Source organism: Syngnathus floridae, chromosome 13 (genome assembly GCF_059516105.1).
Source record: "Syngnathus floridae isolate MCC-2025c chromosome 13, RoL_Sflo_1.0, whole genome shotgun sequence".
Taxonomy (NCBI): Eukaryota; Metazoa; Chordata; class Actinopteri; order Syngnathiformes; family Syngnathidae; genus Syngnathus; species Syngnathus floridae.
Genome location: NC_142425.1, coordinates 8,311,163 through 8,332,960, shown reverse-complemented (window position 1 = coordinate 8,332,960; position 21,798 = coordinate 8,311,163). Strand labels below are relative to the sequence as shown.

General features: G+C 42.7%; 3 protein-coding genes across 4 annotated transcripts; all 3 read right to left on the bottom strand.

The window, feature by feature from the left end:
* Nucleotides 1-120: 120 nt before the first annotated feature.
* On the bottom strand, nucleotides 121-10,520 carry sin3b (SIN3 transcription regulator family member B). The gene is made up of 19 exons (XM_088394003.1): nucleotides 9,981-10,520; nucleotides 8,804-8,910; nucleotides 8,505-8,658; nucleotides 6,537-6,905; nucleotides 6,269-6,424; nucleotides 6,002-6,130; nucleotides 5,817-5,906; nucleotides 5,616-5,734; nucleotides 5,075-5,288; nucleotides 4,848-4,964; nucleotides 4,413-4,651; nucleotides 4,011-4,194; nucleotides 2,632-3,520; nucleotides 2,385-2,554; nucleotides 2,131-2,304; nucleotides 1,935-2,027; nucleotides 1,768-1,862; nucleotides 1,365-1,563; nucleotides 121-1,214 (listed from the first exon to the last, which is right to left on the bottom strand). The coding sequence occupies exons 1-19, from the start codon at nucleotides 10,107-10,109 to the stop codon at nucleotides 978-980; spliced, it is 3,864 nt and encodes a 1,287-aa protein (XP_088250129.1). The 5' UTR covers nucleotides 10,110-10,520; the 3' UTR covers nucleotides 121-977.
* A 244-nt stretch (nucleotides 10,521-10,764) lies between these two features.
* On the bottom strand, nucleotides 10,765-15,717 carry haus5 (HAUS augmin-like complex, subunit 5). Its single transcript, XM_088394004.1, has 19 exons — nucleotides 15,408-15,717; nucleotides 15,248-15,310; nucleotides 15,003-15,035; nucleotides 14,792-14,816; nucleotides 14,569-14,701; nucleotides 14,318-14,477; nucleotides 14,152-14,248; nucleotides 13,774-13,859; nucleotides 13,630-13,684; nucleotides 13,417-13,544; nucleotides 13,264-13,345; nucleotides 12,896-13,050; nucleotides 12,649-12,811; nucleotides 12,495-12,575; nucleotides 12,262-12,407; nucleotides 11,989-12,085; nucleotides 11,584-11,722; nucleotides 11,352-11,484; nucleotides 10,765-11,030 (listed from the first exon to the last, which is right to left on the bottom strand). The coding sequence occupies exons 1-19, from the start codon at nucleotides 15,500-15,502 to the stop codon at nucleotides 10,931-10,933; spliced, it is 1,971 nt and encodes a 656-aa protein (XP_088250130.1). The 5' UTR covers nucleotides 15,503-15,717; the 3' UTR covers nucleotides 10,765-10,930.
* A 495-nt stretch (nucleotides 15,718-16,212) lies between these two features.
* On the bottom strand, nucleotides 16,213-20,093 carry LOC148388452 (fizzy-related protein homolog). Of its 2 annotated transcripts, none has more exons than XM_088394005.1 (14): nucleotides 19,968-20,093; nucleotides 19,607-19,691; nucleotides 19,429-19,530; nucleotides 19,225-19,288; nucleotides 18,830-18,960; nucleotides 18,653-18,735; nucleotides 18,382-18,565; nucleotides 18,197-18,262; nucleotides 18,016-18,118; nucleotides 17,651-17,835; nucleotides 17,240-17,473; nucleotides 16,926-17,030; nucleotides 16,734-16,826; nucleotides 16,213-16,657 (listed from the first exon to the last, which is right to left on the bottom strand). In XM_088394005.1, the coding sequence occupies exons 2-14, from the start codon at nucleotides 19,670-19,672 to the stop codon at nucleotides 16,616-16,618; spliced, it is 1,458 nt and encodes a 485-aa protein (XP_088250131.1). In that variant the 5' UTR covers nucleotides 19,673-19,691; nucleotides 19,968-20,093; the 3' UTR covers nucleotides 16,213-16,615. The 2 variants fall into 2 exon arrangements, with proteins under 2 accessions (XP_088250131.1, XP_088250132.1); XM_088394006.1 differs by having other exon boundaries at nucleotides 18,830-18,957.
* Nucleotides 20,094-21,798: the final 1,705 nt, after the last annotated feature.

The following is a 21,798-nucleotide window of genomic DNA, read 5'->3' as shown; positions in this document are numbered from 1 at the left end:
AGTTTCAACCAAGAAGCTCAGGCAGCAGCAAATGTTAACGAATCACTACCATAGAGATTTGTATTGACTTAATTAAATTGTGCTTCAGACGAGATGTGTCCACCATCAACATCTAAGAAGTTCACAACTAGGTTGTTTATTTTATGATAACTGATACAGGATAAATGTTATACATTCTATTTTAACACTGATATTTTTGCTTTTATTTTCAATGTCAGTATGCAAAATGAAAAATGGAAGGGGGGGAAAAAAACAGACCACAAAGAAAACATTCAGTGAAATCAAGATTATGATACATAATTTCTTCAGTATTAAACCAATCAACTTGTAGGACTCTTTGTTGGCCCGCTTATAATGTGTTTAGTGGCCCTCTTATAATGTGTTTAGCTACGATACAAAATGTGGGGTAAAGTAATTGATGCAAACATCAAGAGTTGGCCAACAGCAAACACTGTAAAGAACCACATGATCTTCAAATGGTGTATATAGAAAAAATACATATGCACATACTTGTCAGAATGAAGTACAGGTTACACAAACATACATACACGCGTTTATACCATGATCTCCTTTGTAGACACGCGCATTAAATCCACCAACAAGCAGAAGGCTATTTGGCTTTACAAGCTAAAAACTACACAAGACTTTCATTTAAAAAAAGAAAGAAAGAAAGAAAGAAAATAAAACAGACATTCACATTTCTGAAACTATTTCCATTATGTGGTCAAATCTTGTTGACTTTTAGTGCCAGATGATACTGCTGATGCTGAGTGAAAAGGTTTTTAAGAGGATGGGGGGGCAGTTGTGGCCTCCCCTAAGTCCACACTCGTGTATGACTTGCTCTTCCAACACGCTCACTCTGCACGAGGGAGTGAACATGAAAGGTGAAGGTACACAAGTACTGCACTGTTTAGTGTAGGGATGTCCATGCATGTAACCAGCTGTGTGTGCGCAGGGAGATGCGCGCGAATGTCCTCTTAAGGCGAGGCGGGGGCTTTGCTACCGCTGTAATGAACGCGGTATCTGTTAACTGCCTGGCCCTTGAGCTCCGTGGACAGGCAGGTGGTCTTGCAGGGGATCATGTCCTCCTCGTCCTCTCCCATCAGCCACTTGTGCACGCTGCGCTCGGCCGAGGGCGTCACGTGCTCTGCCCGCCAGCCCCGGTGCCACTTGGCCAAGCGCTCGTGCTGGTTTGCCGCCACTTGGTGCTGAGACTAGGAAAAGAAAAGACGGGCAGCATAGTTAAAAGCAGTCCCATCTCAAATAGGAGTTGTGTGTTATTTTGGCCTTGGTTCACACAGACAATAAAATGTATATACGCATTGCCGTGTGCGCCCAGTTAGAAGATCACGTCAAAAGCGTACCTTCCTGGCCTTGACCAGCGCTCCTCTGCGGTACATGTAGTCCTCGGAGTTCATCACAAACACCATCTTGTGAGTGTTAAGCTTGAAGCGGCAGTCCAGGCTGCCGGCGTTCTCCACACCCAGTTGCCGGTGCCACTCTCGCCGGCAGCGCATCGCCTCCACCTGACGCACTTGCCAACGCCGGAAACGACGAAGGTTCCTATACAAGAGCAACACGCATTATCATATGGGCAAGTCAACACCAGAACAGTTTTAAGGCATTATGGCACTAAAGGGGAGTAACGAGCATAGGCGACAATATCAAACAAAGATAAAACACATGCACGCAAAATCACCCATAGAGGAACAGATTGTGGAATACATTTCACTGAGTACAAAACAGGCGTGAGTTGAACTCACTCACCGTGGAAGAAAGACCGGTTTAAAAAAGTAGCCGTCTGCTTGTGAACACAGACTAGACTCAGTTCCAACAAATTGCTCCATGTAGCTGGACAAGCACTGAAACGACATAAATGTTAATTGGACCAATCACACAATTTGATGTTTGAAACTATTATCTACTGAATTTACCTGAATGTCTAAGGGGTCATCAGCCTGGGCCTCCTCAGTGTCCTGCAGCTCAATAGTCATTGTCACTTGACCTTTGTTTTGAATAAACATCACCTGATGAAATAAAAGGCAGATAGAAAACAATTTAAAACTATTCTATAAAATACAAACATTGAGCACATATTCAACAATTTATTACATTCAGATGAACTCTGACCTTGAAACAGTTCTCCTCAGCCATGGCTCTCTCAGCCTTCCACTGGTAGCTCGTCTCCCAGGCGGCTCGCACGCACTGAGAAGTGAGGTTTCCCCCGGCAGCCCCCCTCTTCCTCTCGGCCAGATACAGATCCACCACCTGCAGACACACCTCGTCGCTCACCAGGTGCTGGAGCTAGAGTCACGTCAAAAGTTTAAGTTAGGTCTTGAGGAGCATCCCATCGGTGTTAATAGTGCAGTGTGACGGGGGCCTACCTGCCGGATGATGTTGTGGATGACCTTGTCGATGGTGAAGCCGATGTAAGCGTGAATGGTGAACATCTCTCGCAGTGTGTCCTCGTATTGAGTCGAGTCAAGGTTGCCGTCCAGCAGGCTGCGCACCATGTCCAGGAAGGCTGGATAGTACTCTTCTAACTCCACCTCACCTGCACGCACACACAAACATAACACATTTGACATTGGCGCATTTTTTAAATCCAAGTGATTTATCCATGCAACCTACTTGGCTGTTTGAGGCGCAGCTCCATGGCGAGGTCGCATGCCTTTTCCCGCCTGCCTTCGGCCACGAGCAGCCGCTCCCTGCTCTGCTCGGCGCGGTGCTCCAGCAGCTGCCGCTCGGCCTGTCGATACACTCGCAGCAATCGCGAGCACAGAGTCTGGTGCAGCCGCAGGAAGAAGTACCAGTTGTTGTTGACGTAGAACAGGTTGTAGACGTCGTCCAGCTCCTTCTGGTGCTCTGCTTCAGGGTCACGCAGGTCCACCTTCTCAGCAGTGGCGCCTGAACTGGTCTCCATAGGCGTGCCTCCTGGGATAGATGTGGTGGTCGTGGTCACCGTTTGGCTGGTGCTACCAGGAGTACTGCAAGCCTCGCTCTCTGGTGGTTGGGGTGGGCTGCAGCGCCTCCTTCTGGATTCATTGTTTAGTTGCTGCTGGCTTTGGGCCGGCCCCTGACCTTGGGCTGGTTGAGGTTGAGACGGACTATTTGTTGCCGTTGCTTCTGCTACATCAGAAGTATTGGCATTCACTCCTGTTGTTGTTGTTGTCGGTGGTGGTGGTGCCGTTGTTGCTGCTGCTGCGCTCACTCCTCGTTCTCCTCCCTCCTCTGGCTCCGCCTCCTCATCAGTCCAATCCTCCGTGTCGCTGAGCTCACCGCGGCGCGAGAAGAACAGGTCGGGCACAAAGTGCTGGATGATGCGCTTGATGTGGTCCTTGTCGTCTTTGTGAATGGTGGGCTGGCGTTTGACGTGGTAGATGATGAGCGCGGCGGCATCCTCCAAGACTTGCTTGTCCTCATATGTAAACACCATGTGAGGCTCGCTGGCCGATGCTGCGCCGGAGCCATTGCGAGCCTGCTGGCCAACACCGCCCTCTTCTGTGCTCTGTTCCTGTCGCTAAAACACAAATGCCAAGAAGAGCTTTAAATACGCCGCAACCAGCCTCACAGAAATGTTTGTCCTTCAATGAGCATTTTGTGAAGCTATGTCGTAAGGCAGAAGTGTAAGAAAAGAGACGTTTATTTGCGGTTTATCATTATTATCATTATTTCTGTGTGCTGCCACAGTCCATTTGCTGTTAAAAAGCGGGAATTTGCCCATTATGACAATCGGAAAAGACTCATTCTATTCTTCTCTGTTCTGTGTCGATTATGCAAAGATGAAGGAACCAGTGGTCTCTAGGGATGGGATTCTCTGTTTGGTCAAACAAATAGCAGCTGCTTCAAACGGTTCACACACACAAAAATACCCATACACAATTTAAAAATCACTTTGAGGAAAATTATGCTAATGACCTCTGAAAGCACTGTGAATGGAAGTAATAGACATGAAACAAACATTAACATGTTTCATGTTATTATACCCGTAGCAGAAACAAATGATTTACCTCATCGTAGACACTTTCTATCTCATTGAGGAGACTCTTTGAGCGCAGAGCCTTCATGTCATTTTGTTTGAAGTTGACTCCTTGGTGGTCCAGGGACTTGAGGTAGGCCTTCTCATACTGCTCCCTCCAGATCTTGTTGAAACCCTGCTGGGCCTCTCTCCACTCTTCTTCCTTGGCTTTCAACCTATTAACCACAATGCAGGTTCAATATATTGTATGTTGTTGACTGCCATGGAATAGTTTTCCTAAAGGACCAATCAAAACTAAGTATCAATTTCAGTACTGCTACAGTATAAGGTACATGACTGAGATGCTGTGACCATTGACTGCAAAATGATTTTTCCACACAGCTGTTTCAATTATATGTAGGAATGAAGACGCGGAAAAAAAAGCATCTCTGACCTCTTGAGCACCACGGGTACTGCCGTAGCCGGACTCCTCTTCAGCCCCTCGATGATCTCGGGAGCCTTGTCGCCATAGATTCGATACACGGCGCGGCGCTGAATGACCTCGGAGGTGCCGCCCAGGCAGTCGTCTAGCCGGAAGCGATCCTGGTCCTCGGGCGAGAGGCGCGACAGCTTCTTCTGTACGCTCTCCAGCACTCGGATGGTGGCCAGGTTGGTTTCCAGAACAACATCCAACTAATGGGGCAATTTAGAAATGAACGCATTGAATTGTCAAAAATTTTAGAGGAGAGAATGCATTCATCTCAAATTTTTGTGATAGATGCTAGAGCCCTAACCACCGAGAACCAGCGTTGCCTGTGCATGTAAATAGTTTACACTTCATAATCATCTGTAAGGGTTCCCACGATTCAAAATGAAGAATCTGTAGTACCTCAAATCTTTCATCCTCACAACGGTGCAGCTGCTCCTCATAAGGAGTCTTTTTGGAGCTGACGAAGGTGGAGTCCTCTGACCAGGAGGGGAATGACACCCAGGTGTCATTTAACACCTAAACACATCGGTGCAAAGGATCAGTGGCAGCTTTCGCTATGAAGAGAGTGGTTTGTGGATGCCGTGCCTTTATCTGTCAATTACATGATGTTGTAACATCGGACACACCTCTTTGCATAAGGCCGTGCGCCCACTGCATTTAGGCTGCTGGTAGGTCTTGGGCAGCGCTCTGTAGCTGGAGCCCAGGCGTTTGCAAGAGGCATAATCTACTTCCCTGCCTCCTCCTCCCTCCATGTAGCGATCTGACAGCCCCGACATGGCATGAGAGAGCTCTTTGTCTCCCAAAAAGGATTTGAACTGTGTGTACACTTCAGGAAACTTCCTGGAAAGCATTTGGATTCAATGGTGAGTGACAAATATCGGACAAGGTTTACTTCTACTTTTTTTTTTTCCACAGAACACTAGAAGTCAATGAGTGAAATCGTAGCTTTAAAATTTCAGGTTTGAGATCGCAGCAAATAGAGAAAAAAATATGATCTCATTTTGTGCAACATGTATAATGAGCTGTGGTAAATTGTGTTTCAGCATTTAACATGTAGTATTTGATTCTACAACATACCTAGACACTTTCAACATAGATTAATGGAGGGATACATGACATTTTTGAAGTAGATTGCCCTACACGGGTTATTTTCCGGTCCCTACTCACCCCAGGAAAGGAGTGACGAGCTGGAGTAGTTCAGCTCCCGATACCACCTCCTGGTTGAACAAGGCAATGCAGCGCAGGAAGTTCTCATACACTTCCTGGCTTTTAAACAGGCGGCGAACCTGAGGGGAAAATTACATCGACAGCAACATTATAGGCCCTGTGCCATAACACAGCGCTTTTCTGCCATGGAAGATTTCTCACCTTATCAAAAAAGGAGAACTCTCGCAGGACTCCATGTTTGCCAACAGAAGCGATGGATTGGTCTTTGGTACAGGAATACTTCATTTTTTTCTTAAATGGGGAAAACCAGTCATGTTGAAATACTCTTAAGGACAGACATACATTGATTGACATTCAAAAAGTAATAAACTACTCCAGTGCACTACCTTGAGTAGCGGAGACATGTGCGGCAGGAGTATGGGTCTGGGCCTCTTTTTGTTCTGTTTGGTTAACAGGTCGTCATCCTCTGGCCTTTTCAACTGCTCTTTTGCTCCCGTCAGCGAGTTTCCAGTGAACTATTGATAACACATTGGATCATCTCTCACTGGGCTGGATATCAATGCACTACTATATGAATGCTACCGGCGAAACTCATTTTTACGATAAGGTTATCAGCATGACATTTTGCAAAGTAAGGGAGGGCCTCTACTGACCAGCGATCTCTTGGCATCAGGCAAGAATTGACCAAACTCAGCCAGGAGGTCTTCTTGTCCCTTAAAAAGACTGGCAACTTTGGAAAAGACTTCGTCTTCAGTCATCCCGCTGGTAACTCGACTGCCCCGGCTTTCCTTTACCTCCAGCTGCTCCTTCTGGGAGATGGAAGGCAGTCAAAGTATTATCAAAATAGGCATTAGAGCGATAGAGGAAAAGGCCACGGCATAGCCATGACCAGCAACTTAAACAGCTCTCAAACAGTGGTACCTGATACGTGTGAAGAATCTCTAGGAAGGCTCTGTAGATCTCTGGGTGGTCCAAAAAGCGGTTTTTTATCTTATTTACGTAGCTGATGGCACTGTCAAACTCCACTGGGCTCGTCTCTGAAGCAGGCGGGGACCCTGACGAGGTGGCGGCCTGATTCTGACTCTCTCTGCTTGCCAACGGAAGTGACAGTCTGCTGGGATTTTCCGGGGGCCCGGCTGAAGACGTTGAGGAGGAAAGGGACTCTGCCGAGGACGGCTTCGAGTCACTGGGGTGAGCTGGTCCGGCTTCAGAGGTGGTGGCGGACGCGACACCGGAGGTCGACGTCATAGTGGAGGCAGTGACAATCTTCCCCTGTTGGCCTGGCGACACCTGAAAAGAAGACAAATTCAAGTCAAAGTGCCAATGTCATTTAATCAACTTAGTTAGGTACAACAATCATGCTTGTTTTGTCACCAAAAAGCAAACTCATCATTACAACGAACCAAACAATGTGTTATGTTATTATGGTTGCGGATAAAGAGCCTTATCATGTGGTTGAGAATTAACATTTAGCCTTACTGCTTTTTTTCACGACTTAGAGCGTACTTTTCAACATCAGTGGTTTCAACTATTCTCTAAAAAATGCCACCAATGCGGTCTCACCACGGCAAACAACCCAATTGGTTCACTGAGCAGCTCAAGAGCCTAAAATGTCCTTCACAAGTCAAAGACGAGCAGGCAGTACAAAACAGAGAATAAAATGAATCCCAAAGATACAACGAGTGTGCCTCTGCAACTTTCTGGAGAGTATGAAAGCAAATGTTTGTTGGAATAAATGGAGAAGAAAAAAAAAACTTCATATGTTCAGTCTATTGGATCAGAGAAAGCCCATTTGGATTGTTTACATGTGGAAGTCCCACTGCAAATCTGATATGAAATCAAACAAATTCAGCAATGGATGAAAAATATCAAAGTGGTGATAGCATTTCTGAATATAGAGATTTATTTATTTACAGCAAGTCCCAGGGGTCTATTGAGGTAAGGCTGTTTGGCATTTTGTATGTTGGAATATGCTCATAAACAGACAAACGTGTGCAGCATGAATTTGAGGAAATTAATAAAAAAAAAAAAAAAAAAAACTTGCGGACATACTCAACAGTTATAACCAGTTAGAAAATCTGTACGTGTTTGAATATGTTCCAACTTTTTTCATAAATGTTTTATTTTTCAATGCGTATGAAGAACTCACTGTCCATAGCAGTCATGTTTTATTAATACATTTGCTTGATTTACTTGCAGGTTCAGTTACAAATTAGTGACCATGTGATGTCTGTCTGTCTCTACCTAGTGACTGACTGGCAACCAGTTTAGAACCCCGTAACTTTGAAGAGGATAAGCCGTAGAAAAAAATGAATGGATAGATGGATGGATGCACTCACTTAGCCTGCAAATCCAGACTCAAGGCGATTGAGTCTCGTCACAGTCTAATCAAGCACATTTCTGAGGAAGGGCAAACCCGAGCAAACGGACAGTGAAATGAACCAATCAGCAAAGAGTGGACAAGGGAAAAAAAAATAAAAACATTTTGAAATAAATACTTCCAGTGTTGTCAGCTGCTGGGGTTTTAATGGCTAAGTACTTCTGGTCAAACGTTTAACACTGAGTTTAATGCTGAATCAAACAAACTATTGTCCCTGCCGGGTGTCAAAGTGACCTTGCTCACGACGAATACGTCACAGCAAATAAACAAATTTGAGTGCACGGTTGGTTTTGAACCAGGCCGAGTTGCGGCAGAGGGCCCGGGCTGTCCAGACCAATTTTTTTTTTGTGCAGAAAGAAACTGAGTTTGGCTAACTCTCACTAAACACACCACTTGTGTAGAAACCAATTTTCACTGTCCCACTGACGTGGCCACACATCTAATTATAGCCTTTGGAGGGCTAATTTACCGGGAATGCCGTGTGAAAGTGAGTCGTACGTGTTTCTCACCTGTGTGGAGAAAGGAGACTGAAGGAACGCAATTCCATTTTTTGGGACCTCTATCCGATACCCCGGTGGGAGAAAGGCATTGAAGCCCAATACTAGGTCGGGGTGTCCATGGAAAAGTTGTGACACTCTGTTTATTACTCCTGGAGTGTCAATGCTGCAGAAGAGAACAGAGGTAAGAAAAAAAGATCACGCAAATCAGTGATAGAAAAATGCTTACATGTTGAGGTAACTCAAATTTAAGCATCTCAATAAAGTCTTGCAGACAAACATAATCTTGTCTTTGCATTTTAAGTTGATACCTCTGTGACTTGAACTCTTTCATGATGTCGAGAAACTTGTTGTATATGCCAGGGTCGTTTGCAAAACGTATTTTAACCTGGTCCAGGTATGACAAGGCATCTTCAACCTGCAACACACGTCGAGAACATTTGAAGTATTAAGCAGATCACAGAGGCATTTTTGAATGGTCAAATAACAAACGAAGCAGGATGCTGAATCAGCTCTGCTGCAGCTCAACAGCGTACGCTTCGTATTTAGCTCAATAAACAAATGACCGCGACAAATTGTACGCTAACGCACACAAATGCACAGCGGAATTTCAGCAATGGTACTTGTTAAATGTTTCGAACACGACATTTATTTTCACTCTCCAATGCAAAATCTTTATGAAGAAATACTGAAGTAAACAGATGTACGCGGTGTACAGCAAGTAAATAAATAAATAAATGAATGAATGAATGCGTGGCTACCAAAACACGCCAGAAGGCTTTTGTTCACTGCTTGGTGTCTTTTTGTATTCGCCAAGAGCAAGTTTGGGATTAGGTTACGATGAAATTGTGTATGTTCAAACAAAGCATTGTCGGAGATCTTTGCAGGGTTACTCGTGTTAGCATTAGCCAGGCAAATGACGATAATAACTCCTCGAACACCTACACACGCATGCACATTTTGCCACTCAAGATTTATTCGTCGCCCATTTTAACCACCTCACGGTGAGGGGGGAAAATGCGAACACTGCGATACGAATAAACGTGTTAAGAAGCTGCTAATCAAGTAGGGTAGCCTCTCTCGGCTAGCCTGACTGACGTCCTCCACTTTGTTCAGGGTGGTTGAAAAAGGGAACACGGAGGAACTTCCCACAAGCGAGCTTTTTTTTTTTTTCTCTCTCGAGTTCACATTTGCTCTCTGTGGCCGCCAATGACAGTGAAATGAGAAAGTAGCGCAAACTGTGTCACTCGGCTGTCACTTGTGACGCCCTTTGATATAAAATAAATACACTTCCCACATCGACGCTTAAATCTCAATGTTGAGAAACGAATTACTTTTCATAGGCCAGTGAGCTCCATGGGCTGAGCCAACAACGCTCTCACTAGTCTCGACGTTCGATGTCTCAAACAAGGCAAGCCCGGTGTAATAAAACAAAATGGTTGTGACTCTGAGGGGACTTTTCCTCCCCCTTTTCTGTTGTCTTCTTACCTTGAGCTTCTGGAAGTGCTGCTGCTGCTGTTGTTGCTGCTGCTGCACTTGCTTTTGTGTTATAACGAAAGGCTTGTCTTGAATTTGGTTGATTTGTTTCGCCGTGCTGTGCGCTTGGATCTTCGCCATGAGCCCGGCGACGGGAGGCTGCTGGAGCCCAACTTGCGAGGGAAGCTTCAGTGTCGCTTCGGCGGGTTGGCTAGCCGACAAAGCGCCCCCTCGGTCGGGGAGCCAGCCTGCCACCAGCGAGCCAAGCAGTCCTACTTTGCCTGGCTCGGACAGTCTCGCTCGGCACGGCGCTAACAAACGGAAAATCCAATCGAGTGGCGGAAGATGACGGACAGGCTGCTACTCGACCTGACTTTGGCGAAACATCGTCGAATGGAACGAGCGGAGTCAAGACGCATTTGAGGAGAGGAAGAAAGCTGAGGGACAATGGTTGCCGTTTATCGTGTTTAAAATAACTATTGCCTGTCTCTTTAAATTCGGCGGCAGCGCTGTTTTTCGGCGTCCGGAAGCCAGAGTCAAGTGAGAAAAAAAAAAAGGGAGTGAAGAACTCTATTGCGCATGCGCAACGATGGGCGGAGCTGAATTCACAAGAATGAGAAAGCTCCACTCCCCCTACACTGCTACAAAGGAGCAGTGTTGCTTCATGAGAAATCACAGCGTATACATTATATTTAAAAGCACAACTATCATGTTTATCAATAACCCGATCACACATCGACCGGTAGTTTACAATAAGCAGCAATAATAAACTTCGTATGCCTGAATAATAAACGTATGAAATCGCCCACAAAACAGCAAGTCCACTTTATTCATTCCAAGAAAGACAAGATAAAACGATCAATGTGTTGTTATTTTTACCACATAGCAGAACTTTCAACGATTAAACAAATCGAATGTGACAAAAGTCAGTTTTGCCACTTGTACAGGTTTACTCGTCTCATCTAGACTTCGGCAGCTAGTTTCCACCTATCCAGCCACTGCCGGAAAGTCAACCCTCCTTTGCGGACATCAGGTAGGACATGCTGGGCCGGCTGATCCCACCTACGGGTGTGAACCCACACAAAGACAAACAAATAAGTTAACTATCAAATGCAGCAAACACACGCAATGACTAAATACAATGCCAAGAAATGTATATTATTGTGATTCATACATTGATTTTTAAATCAAACACTTCACTCTACGATGAATCAAGTTACAGCCTAAAGCAGTTAATCATTCTAAATGATTTTAACCGTGTTTCCCCGTTAAACATTTTCTCTGTCAGTCTATATTCATTTACTGAACTGTGAAATAATTGCAGAAAACAAATCTAAGTTTCTTTTCCGGAGTATTCAGTAAGTGTCTAGCAATGCGTCTCACCAGTCACTGATGGCCATTTGAACTTTCTCTACATTAGAAAAACCTTTTGCGCATTTTTGCACAAGAATCCTGGCCCTTGGTACCAACGACTCCAGCAGTTTTTCATCTTCCTCTTTGACTCTGGCCAGCAAGACTTAAAAATACAAGACAGCAAAGAATCATTAGAATGCAGTTAAGAAGTATTTTCGCGTGAACTGTACACGCCTCAAGAAAACTGTCAATGCTCGATTACCTTTGTGATCAGATACAAGCAGCTGCGCCACCTCCTCCTTGGATTTCCGCAGGGTGGTAGAGTAAAGTTGTAGTAAGAGAGAGAGAAACCGCCACTCGAGCTTGTTGCGGTACACCTGGGCGCACAACTCTTCAGGAGCCTTCATTAAAAATGATGAAATGGAATTAGAGAAAAAGTGTCTTCTGGATGGGGGGGTCTGTGTATGTTCATCTGTGCAGCCAAATGAATTCGACATTCAGCGCTCGAGACAAACTAGTGGCGGGGCCACGACACCACAAGTTTTTCTTTTTGCGTCATATTGTTAACCGCTGACTTGTGACTCCAAACGACAAAACGCTGTGCTGCTTGAAACAAAACGTTGGCCGCACTTTGGTCACAACAGCTGAAAGTGATTTATACACTCACCCTGTAGAGCGGGAACGGCATGCTCTGACAGAGGCTGCTGAAGGTTGGCGACTGCAACCGATTGATGGACAGCCATGATGTCGGAATTCTCTGCATTCTGAAGTGAGAAATATCCAGAGAATTTGAATGCAGCAGTCTAGTGTTCAGCACGTTTGCCTCACAATTCTGAGGAATCGGAATCTCTGCGCTAGGGCCTTTCTGTGTGGAGTCTTCACAAATTGCCAAACGATGCATGTTATGTACATATTCAAGTACTGAACAACATGTTCTTACCCATCAACAGTCCTCCGGTCCAGAGCTTGAATCGAAACAGTGCCCATCTGTTTAACCTCCTTTGAGATGGAGTTCCTCATACTGTCAGCAGCACTGGCGACATCATGGCACTGTGGCACCACCTTGCCCTTTACAAAGTCCTGTAGCTAAAACAAAGACAGTCAGATTGATCACTGATGAATTTTTGAAAATTTGGATGATGTAAAGCGAGGCATCAAAGATGGAGAAGAAACCTCATTGTGCATCTGGATCAATTCCGTTTTAGTTGATGAAATCCCCTTGACCAGACTTCTAATCTGTTCCTGTCTGAGGACCTGACCAGATGCAGCAACACAAGTTAAGTGATATCCAACAGGGCAAAACTCAATGTTGTCCAGCAAGGCTCACCACTAGTTTGCTGACGTCCACAATGTTCTGCCACTGAATGCAAAGATTGCTGTGCACCTCCTGTTGACTTCGGGCATGCTGGTCAAGTTCGATCCACCATTTTTTAATATGATCCCTGGCTGCAGCCTTCATCACACACTTGAGCTCCAAATCCAAAACTGACCTACATAAAATAACCAGGAAAATGAAGATTCACTTAACTTGGCTACTGTGGTGGTTTGAGAAGAATTCTGCACAGGGGACTTACAGTGCCAATGCGTTATTGTGGTGGTCGTCGTCAAAGCAAGACAAATTCTGTTCAGCTTGCTTCCTACAAGCCACCAGCTGGTTCTGAAGTTGCTTAACTCTGGAGCGACTCTGGGATAATTCATCACAACGCTCCTTTACTTCTTGCCATGCAGCCTGCAATCATATAAATAGACAATACGTGAAGATATCTATGTTAACACACCAGGTAGATCTTTTTGTATTGTTTGAAGAATTGTTCAAGATCTGCCAAACCTGCTGCTTGTTTTAGTTTGCTACCACCATAGCTACAGTGCTCGGAATGTAATTTGTTGCAGATGTAAAAAATAAAAACAAACACTGGATTAATCATGTGTTTGTAAGAACAACCTGTAAGAGTGCCTCAACGGACGGCAAGTCGTCATCCTCTTTTGCCAATAAGTCCAGGAGTTGATTCCTTTCATAATCCATCCTATAGTAAAAACAGAAAACAATGAATCCACAACAGAAAACACTTTCAAATGAACTTCTTGCTTTGCCTACCCAAGAGTTTTTGCGTTCTGAGTAACATCCAGAGAGCACACGCTTGCCTCCAATGCCTTCGCCTTTTCGGTGGCCAAATGTTGCAATGAAGCGAGGATGTGATTTGGGGGGTAAACATCCACCAGGTTCTACACATAATATAAACAGAAACTTATTTGGTTTAATGTTAACATTTTTACATAATAACATATTGCCTCATTTTAAAAGACCAACCTCCACAGCACTTAACCAGTCCTGAAACACAGCCGTCCTTTGCTCGCTAGTCATACTGGGACGAGAAAAAGAAAATTAACCAAGTCGTAAAAAGCAGTTGGAAATACAGATTTTTTTATGAGCAATAAAACGTGAGGCTCCTACCGTCCACAGTCTGACGTTTTCAATTCATCCTCCAGTAAAGACTGATAAAAATGGACCCGGTCGTCACGCAGTTTTCTCACGTAACTCTAGTGAAAGACATGATGCCATTAGTTGATATGTTGCCAGGCCATATAAAAACAGTTAAAAAAGAACATCAATAAGCCAAAACTATTAATAGACTGCTTTTAGTTGTTGTTTCTATGTAAATCTGATTTTCCCAAACTTGGGTCAATCTTTATTGGACCAGCAATAGTGTAAGAGGAAAATGTTATTCATTAACAAGCAGAAACGTGTCCAATGTGTTATTTAGATTTTTTTTTCTATCTTAAATTCTTAAATCAATTTTGAACAAATAATGACTTGTTCAGCAGTTCTTACCAAGACTTGTGCCTCCACTGGAGCTTTGAAGAGGAGCGCATCAACATCACAGTAGCTGGAAAGCTGATCCTCAAACAGCACCTCAACTTCTGCTTTTCTGCAATGTAGAATAATGAAAATCAATCTTTCAAAGGTGCCATGATTCCGAAGGCTGTTTCTGCCTTACTTGGCCATCTGGTCCAGAGCCTGACAGTAGCCATTGATCTCTTGAATGTCACTTGACAGCATCTTGCGATGTGACGTGCACTTCTCCTTGAAGGCCTGGAGAAGCAAATTCCTTTGTTGACTGTCCTCCACCTGAGCCTTGATGGAACTGCTGGCCCGCTCTGTGAAAGAAGGGGTAAGAAAAAAAGCAAGAATGAGAAACTTAAGTTCTTCACACCGAGATACACTTTGGCGTTGTTGTATTGTAGTGACCTTGTGTGGCTAGTTGTTCCTCAGTTGCTCTGATGTCAGAGTCCAGATGACCAATGTCACTTTTGAGCTGCTCAATCTTCTTCTGAAGCTCGCTCTTTTGAGTGGCCACGCTCAGACACTCGCGCTGCTTTGCCTGAGCATGCAAAACATGAAAATGAACTTTTTAATGGGTCTTTCGGCAATAACAACAAATTGAGTTTTTAAATATATTGTAACCTAGTACCTCTTTATCTTGAAGAACTTTGTACCTTGTTGATATTGTCAAAGAAAAAATAACCAAACAACAAATATGCTATAGGAGATTTAGGGTTTCAGTCCTGTTGCTGACAAAAAGTCATTCTCATAAGTAGATTACGTTAAAAACATAACACAAATAATATCTTGTGGTCAATATAGTGACACAGTCAAGAAGTTATTCAGAAACAAAAGGATACCACTGAAGATTGCCTCGCCTGAGCTTCACAGTTCTAGAAAGGACAAAAACGTGAGAGTTCAGTTGTAAACTATGAAAGTGCATTGCTGCCATACAAAAAGAAAAAGTTCATTACCTAGTGTATACATATACCTATGTATAATTGTAATAAATGAAATTGAAAAAAGATTTACACATATTTAGGTCTACCCTGCATATAACAGCAACATCGGTGACCACTTAAACGTTTAAATGTTTAAGACAAACCTTTGATGAAAAACGTGGTTGATGATATACTTCCAAATGGACGCTCTTCTCCCAACACACAGCCTGGAAGGGAAACAATTGGCATAATGGTTTAGCGGTGTTGTGTTTACATCCACTAAACTGTGACAATAAGCGATAATAACACAGTAATGACACTGACGTCTTAAGATAGTTGTCAGGCGGCAGACTCTCCGGGGAAAGATTGAACTCTGTCGTCCAAAGTTTCAAATCCCGCACAAGCTGTTTGGCCGCCATCCTGCTTGACGTCGAAATGGAATTCTCGCTAGCTAGCTAGCTAGCTGGATACATAAACTAACTATCGACTAGTTATTCGTAGTTACTTGTTGTACTAAACTGGTTGACTGTGGCGTTTGCACGTTCGTAGACAATATACAAAACACTCCCTGGACTTCTAATTTCCCGCCCGTTAACAGACGGGGAAACGTTGTGGTCACGTGATTAGAATGCCACGCCTATCCTCACTATTATTAACAACTTTATTGAAGAGCATTTTAGTTTACAACCTATGAATCGATTAGTTTATTTCACTTTTATTAATAATATTAGCAATAGTGTTAAAAATAATAAAACACTCTTTCTTTGGGCCACATACGGCAACCGTGTAACACTCATAATGTCATATTTGTTGCTTTAATTTAGCTTTTTTTTAATTCGTTTATTGGTTTTTATTTACTTGTAATAAATTTACCTAATGAAATGATAGATTTTTGTGTGAACAATTAAATACAAAATATTGTATGTAAGTACTGTGTCTACATAGTATATGATCAGTTTCATTTGCATAAATGAATAACCAAATTAAAAAAAATAAGATTAGGCCACCATATACCATTTTGCTTCAAACACACAATAAGATGGCAATGTAGCATTTTTGAAATAATTCTTATGCAATTAAAATTTTCATTGCATTTCATTAAATTGCAGCTTGAAAAGGCCCCACTAGATACTGTGAATCATATATATTTTATTAATTTACTACATAGAGTCAACTATGTGGTAATGTTTTAAATGCACAGCATTAGACAAACTGAAATCAGACCAGCAACTTGGTAACATTGACGCTCAAACTGCAGAAACCATGATAAGTGTTAACGTCAAGCAATGTCATATTTCAAGTGCGTTAAATAAAGTAGCCTAGTGTTTACAAAATCAAAAAGTTCCCTCTTTGATTCACAATTGTGAAAACAACTCAAAACCAACAATATACACTTAGAAAATAAAATATAAAGCCTTTCATTATGATACATGGTCTTTTCTTGAACTACGTCTACAAAACCTAGCTTGCCTGAATAATAATAATTAAGTTGCAGAAACGTAGCAATGATAATCACGCTTCGTTGTTCAATGTCACCGAATCCTGGTAAACAGATTAAGTACCGACACAGATTCCTGAAAGAAAATGAACAATAAATAAGTGAATAATCTGTCGGACACGAAGATAATCTGTTCCACAAGCTTCACCAACCTTTGTGGATCTTGTTTTACTGAACACGTTCCAAAAGCGTAACGTTTCATCTCCAGCTCCCGTAACAATCGCTTCACCGTCCGGGGACATCGCCTGACATTTCACAAGAAAAAAACATTAACAAACTTTGATAAGATGACATAAATGATATACATCAAAAGTCATATTAAGAACAGAATAAAAGGAACTAACGAGGTAGAGAACTCTGTAGGTGTGCCCAGTGAGTTTGGCTACTTGAGTGAGCGCTGGATATTTCCACACCAAGATCTGGTTTTGAGAGTAGCCATGAGTGCTTACCTAGGAGAAGAAAATAATTTGAATTCCTATTATAATTAATTAAATATAAATATACTTTTTGACTGACCTGACAATTCACGTTGGACAGTTACTCGAAAATGAATAAAGCATGCTAGATAGCAATTATTTGTTTGAAATAGATAATATAATTCCTTAACTTCAACTAATTTCAAACAAAAAAAAAACAACAAATATCCGGAGTCACTTACCAGCTCATTTGTATGCTTGGACCACGCCAGGTTGCAGACCTGTGAGCCCGTGTCCACACACTGCAGCGGCTGCGACGTCAGCGTATTCCAGAAACGAATACAACGGTCAGCCGTGCCGCCCCCAGAGGCCAGTAGGCCATGTTGGTGCGGTGACCAGGCGATGGCCTTCACTGCAGCCAGATGATTTGTGTAAGCTTGTGCTAGGCTCAGTGAGGAATGATTCCAAACCAGCAACTGAAAATGAAGCATTGAGTGAGCGAATGCTCAGGCTGAGAGAAAATATGTGGCAGAGATACAGAATGGACTTCTCACTCTCGATAATTACAGTATATTAAAATGATATTCTGTATATATAAAATAGATGATATAAATAAACCAGCATTTGACAAAAGTGACGTAGTAAACAAAGACCTTGTTGTCGTTGCCGCCCGAAGCGAGCAGCTGATGGTCGGTGCTCCACTTCAAGCCGCACACTTCCTGCCTGTGTCCCTGCAGCCGTCTCTCTGACTGAAGTGGAGGAGTTCGAATGTCCCTCTGAAGAATCATGCGATCGCGGCTGCCCGAGGAAAGTTGGTCAGCATTCCATGCTAGCGCTCCTGAGCACAGACGTCAAGTCAGTGACAACTATCCATTGACACAATGTGTACCCGTTATTAAAATAATTCCCAACAGTGGCCAGTTGAACAACGTAAAGGTTACCCTCATTTAAATCAAAAGTGTTATTGTCCAGCCTTCGTACACCCCTTATCATTTCATTTTACTGCAAACGTTCTAACCGACTCTGGCTGAGTGTCCTTCCAGGGTGGAGAGTTTCTTCCCGCCGCCAGCATCCCAAATCTGAACGTAGCCCTTCTGAGTCCCCACCGCTACCAGGTTGCCCTGAGCATACGAAGAATCCTTTTAGCAAAACATTCCCAACTCATCCACTCTTCTCCACCCACCCAAGTAAGCACTTACCCTTTCAGACCATCCGACTGATGTGACCGAGTCCCCCTCCACGGATAGATCACACAGCCTTGTTACCTAAGGAAAAAACAATGCAAAAAATAATGAATACATTGACAACGTCACGAAGAGAACCAGTTCAACCACAACAAAAATTACACATCATGGTGATAGCGATAATTGAATGGCAGGTGTACCTGGCTGGTACAGGCACTCCACAAGTAGACGCATGTTCCCAAGCCAACACTAAGCACATTAAGAGATGACCAGTCCACCAAATTAAGGTAAAAGTCATCCTGGAGCTCCGGTGCGTCCAAGACTTTGAAAGGGATTTTAGGAATTTTTCTGGTTGGCTTTCTAGGCGATCGCAGCAGTTTCTGACTGCAAGAAGGAAAGTCGGAAATGTTGAAGCCTCCAGGGAAGATACAACTTAAAATGTTACATTTGAAACAAAATAAAGACGTTTACCTTTTGTTACTGACAGGTGATAATGAGTATGGAGAGACGTTAGTTTCGCTGGCTGGTGATCCTCTTTTGAGCTCAAGTGTGTACTGCAAAAAAAAAAAATCATAGGAGGAAGGTTTCACATTAGTGTATGACAAATGTTCATATTTCCTTTTTTTTTTAAATTTAAAATAATCATACAGTGAAGAGTCTTTGTTTTTCAGGTGTCAATAATTGCAAATGACTGTCTTCCGTCTGAGGGTCCTGGATCTTTTCGATTCCTGCTCCCAGGAGCTCATTTTTCAGCAGAGTAGTGTACGTCAAACCATCTGCTGAAAGCACGCACAATTAGAATTTGATACAAACAGCAATCCACAGCCATCAACTGTATTTATGCTAAACACATTGTAAAAACATAATAAGTACCTAGTACAATGTATTTCTATGTCTAATATTTCTTATGGGAAAATTAACTGCAAGTGGAAACAAATTAGAAGGTCAGATATCTTGCTATTTCAATACTTAATATTCAATGTAATCTAAGGAAAATTGAGGTTTGGAATTGTTTGCCATAGCAAATAGAAAATCATATTCACCTTTAACAATATCGGAAGATGGTTCCTTGGCTTTCTTATTTTGATTTGCTGACTTTTCATTTTCCTATTTGAAAACCAAAGACACTCATCATTGATTACAACTTGTGAATTTGTTTTTTTAATAAAAACCAATCAATACCCTATAAACGAAACATGCTGCTACACTCATGATTCTGATTTGTAGTTTTGTAGCAGAGTACATACACCGAGCCTGTGGAAGTTGATGTCCCAGTTGGCCCCTGCTCGAGTGGGAATGAACCTGTCTCCGAGCTTACTGGGTGACAATATTGGAGAAGCAGCAGGTTTCTGCAAACAGTATATAAGGGATGTGTGAAAATTGCAGTAATTGTCACTCAAGTGGAATGAATGCAAGGAAACTCACAGCAGGACTCTTGTCATTTTGATGGTTGATTTGGCGCAGTAGACGGAATTCATATTGTGGATCCATTTTGAAGTTCAAGAAAAACCTAGGAATTGTTAGATCGCATCAGTGTTATACATGTATTTGTTTGCCGATCATTAAATCGGGTCACGTGACGCGCGATGAAAACATGTCCTGGATCTTTACGTGAGAAACGCCCATGGTTAGGCATACACTACAATAGATCGTTATGGTAGAGGCGAGTGTAACAATAGCAAAAATATTCATGCTGACCTTAGCTTAAATAGAGCAATTAGCTAACCATGTAACCATTCTAGACCTAGTTACTCTTCTATACTACCAACCAAAAGACAAATATTACCTCGGAAAATCCAGATGCGGAAGATATACAGTACAGAACTGTATGTCAACAAGTGCGGCGAGATACGCGCAGTTGCATTATGGGATATTACCCACGTGACGTAAACACGGAAGTGTGTTACTTCCGGCATCATCCATGTACGTTCCATAAAGTTATTTTCTAGAACCTATCGATTTTTTTTCAATTCTGTCGTTTATAATCCATAATATGTTGTTTGTGTATGTTTGACACAGTTTCATGCCACAGCACTGGCCACTGTTGCGTAATAATATAAAACTTTGTATGAAGGTAAAAGCTGTATGTGTGTTTCATACTATTAACACTACCATTGCATTTAAAATTTACTCTTGCAAATATTTTCCGTTTAGTGTTCTGTAATCAGATTACATGCATTTATGCGCATTTTCTCCCAGTAATTTCTCATGAGCGTTTTCTTTCCAAGGTGAGCATGTCGTTTCTCTTATCTACACATAGGTGGCGTGCTAAACTAACTGTCTCCATTATGTGGTTTCCACAAGAGTGATTAGTTCTCAAGATCCACATACTATTATAGTTATTAGAGGAGCTTCTGGTTGATGTTTCATGATAAAAAGATGCCTCTGTATAATGTCAATTTTATTTTGTATCACGTGAAAATGAATAAAACAATTGCTATTATAACTTGAGTTGCATCAGCCATTAAAATGAAAATAAAGGTATAATGGAGTGAAAAGTACTCAGCCAACTACTAAATTCGTCACTCGGCAGAATAAATGCAATCTGTTACTATACTCAACTCTGATACATACACATATGACTGCACCTTGAGTGGTGGCACTGATAATAATTGCACGACGACCCCCCCCAAAATTGACCCAATGAACTTCACTATATGTTTCATGGTTAGTGCGCCTATAGAAAATGCACACAGATCCACAAGTGTGAATGATGCACCTCCTCCTCTCTGTCTCTCCCACTCACTCATAGACACACCCAGGCAACACTGGCGCCAACCAGCAAATACCCCCCTCCCAACACCTTCAACTCCCCCCAGTGACCTATAATTATGTCATGCGAAAAAGCTGTCCCATTGAAAAGCTCTCTTAATCAAACCCAATTAATTCCGCTATTTTCCCTTATTATCCTCAGCGAGGAACACGTCTTCCCAATAAGACTGTTAACTCCAGCCGCGGCCTTTTCAGATCTGCTCGGGCAGCGGAGTGAAATAATGGACTGCACAATTAATCAATTAGTAATTAGGGACTGTTGTTCTTGATGGACACAAGGACTGTTGTGCATTGTGGGGATTAGTTTGTGGCTGTCCTATTTACATTTTAGTCAACAGGATTTAACTCTAATTGCCATCAACTTCACATTTAGACTGGAAAGTGTGAAAATTGAATTCTTATAATAAACTGGCAATGAGTCGCAGTGGCTGATGCTTTTTGTTTAAAGCAAAAACAATACAACAAAATTCAAACTTTTTGAGATTTTAGAGGTAAGTTCAACATTATTTTTAATGCTGACATTATTGTACCTAATGTAGTGACCAGCTAGTGTATGTCTATGTGTGCCATATGGTGGCCGATGTAACCTTGCAGGCCTTATGTTGTTCCACGCACGTGCATCGTCAAGGTCAAAAGAAATCTCCTCACCAGAGCCTTAGTTGTTGTGACAGAAGGCCGGACACATCATCTGTGCCATTGTGTACCCATGCAAAAGCTACTTTGTGTTGAAAAAGTCATTCGCTAATGGCCAGTCAAAGTCAGTTTGCGCATGGGAAGACTCAAGAAGCCAATAAATTGATTCTCTCATCAGCGCCATTGTGCAGATCGGATTAGTTATTGTTTTG

Excerpts from the sequence above, each read along its gene's own strand:
- sin3b (XM_088394003.1), bottom strand. The coding sequence starts at position 10,109 with ATGGCGAAGATCCAAGCGCACAGCACGGCGAAACAAATCAACCAAATT. Across the intron at positions 2,555-2,631 it reads GCTGCGCCTCAAACAGCCAA|GTGAGGTGGAGTTAGAAGAG; the intron begins GTAGGTTGCATG and ends GTGTGCGTGCAG. Across the intron at positions 2,028-2,130 it reads CTGAGGAGAACTGTTTCAAG|GTGATGTTTATTCAAAACAA; the intron begins GTCAGAGTTCAT and ends TTATTTCATCAG.
- haus5 (XM_088394004.1), bottom strand. The coding sequence starts at position 15,502 with ATGGCGGCCAAACAGCTTGTGCGGGATTTGAAACTTTGGACGACAGAG. Across the intron at positions 14,817-15,002 it reads AGGCGAGGCAATCTTCAGTG|GTACAAAGTTCTTCAAGATA; the intron begins GTATCCTTTTGT and ends AATATCAACAAG. Across the intron at positions 14,249-14,317 it reads GCTCTGGACCAGATGGCCAA|AAAAGCAGAAGTTGAGGTGC; the intron begins GTAAGGCAGAAA and ends TCTACATTGCAG.
- LOC148388452 (XM_088394005.1), bottom strand. The coding sequence starts at position 19,672 with ATGGATCCACAATATGAATTCCGTCTACTGCGCCAAATCAACCATCAA. Across the intron at positions 17,474-17,650 it reads CGGGCGGCAACGACAACAAG|TTGCTGGTTTGGAATCATTC; the intron begins GTCTTTGTTTAC and ends CTTCATTTTCAG. Across the intron at positions 16,658-16,733 it reads GTAAAACAAGATCCACAAAG|GAATCTGTGTCGGTACTTAA; the intron begins GTTGGTGAAGCT and ends ATTTTCTTTCAG.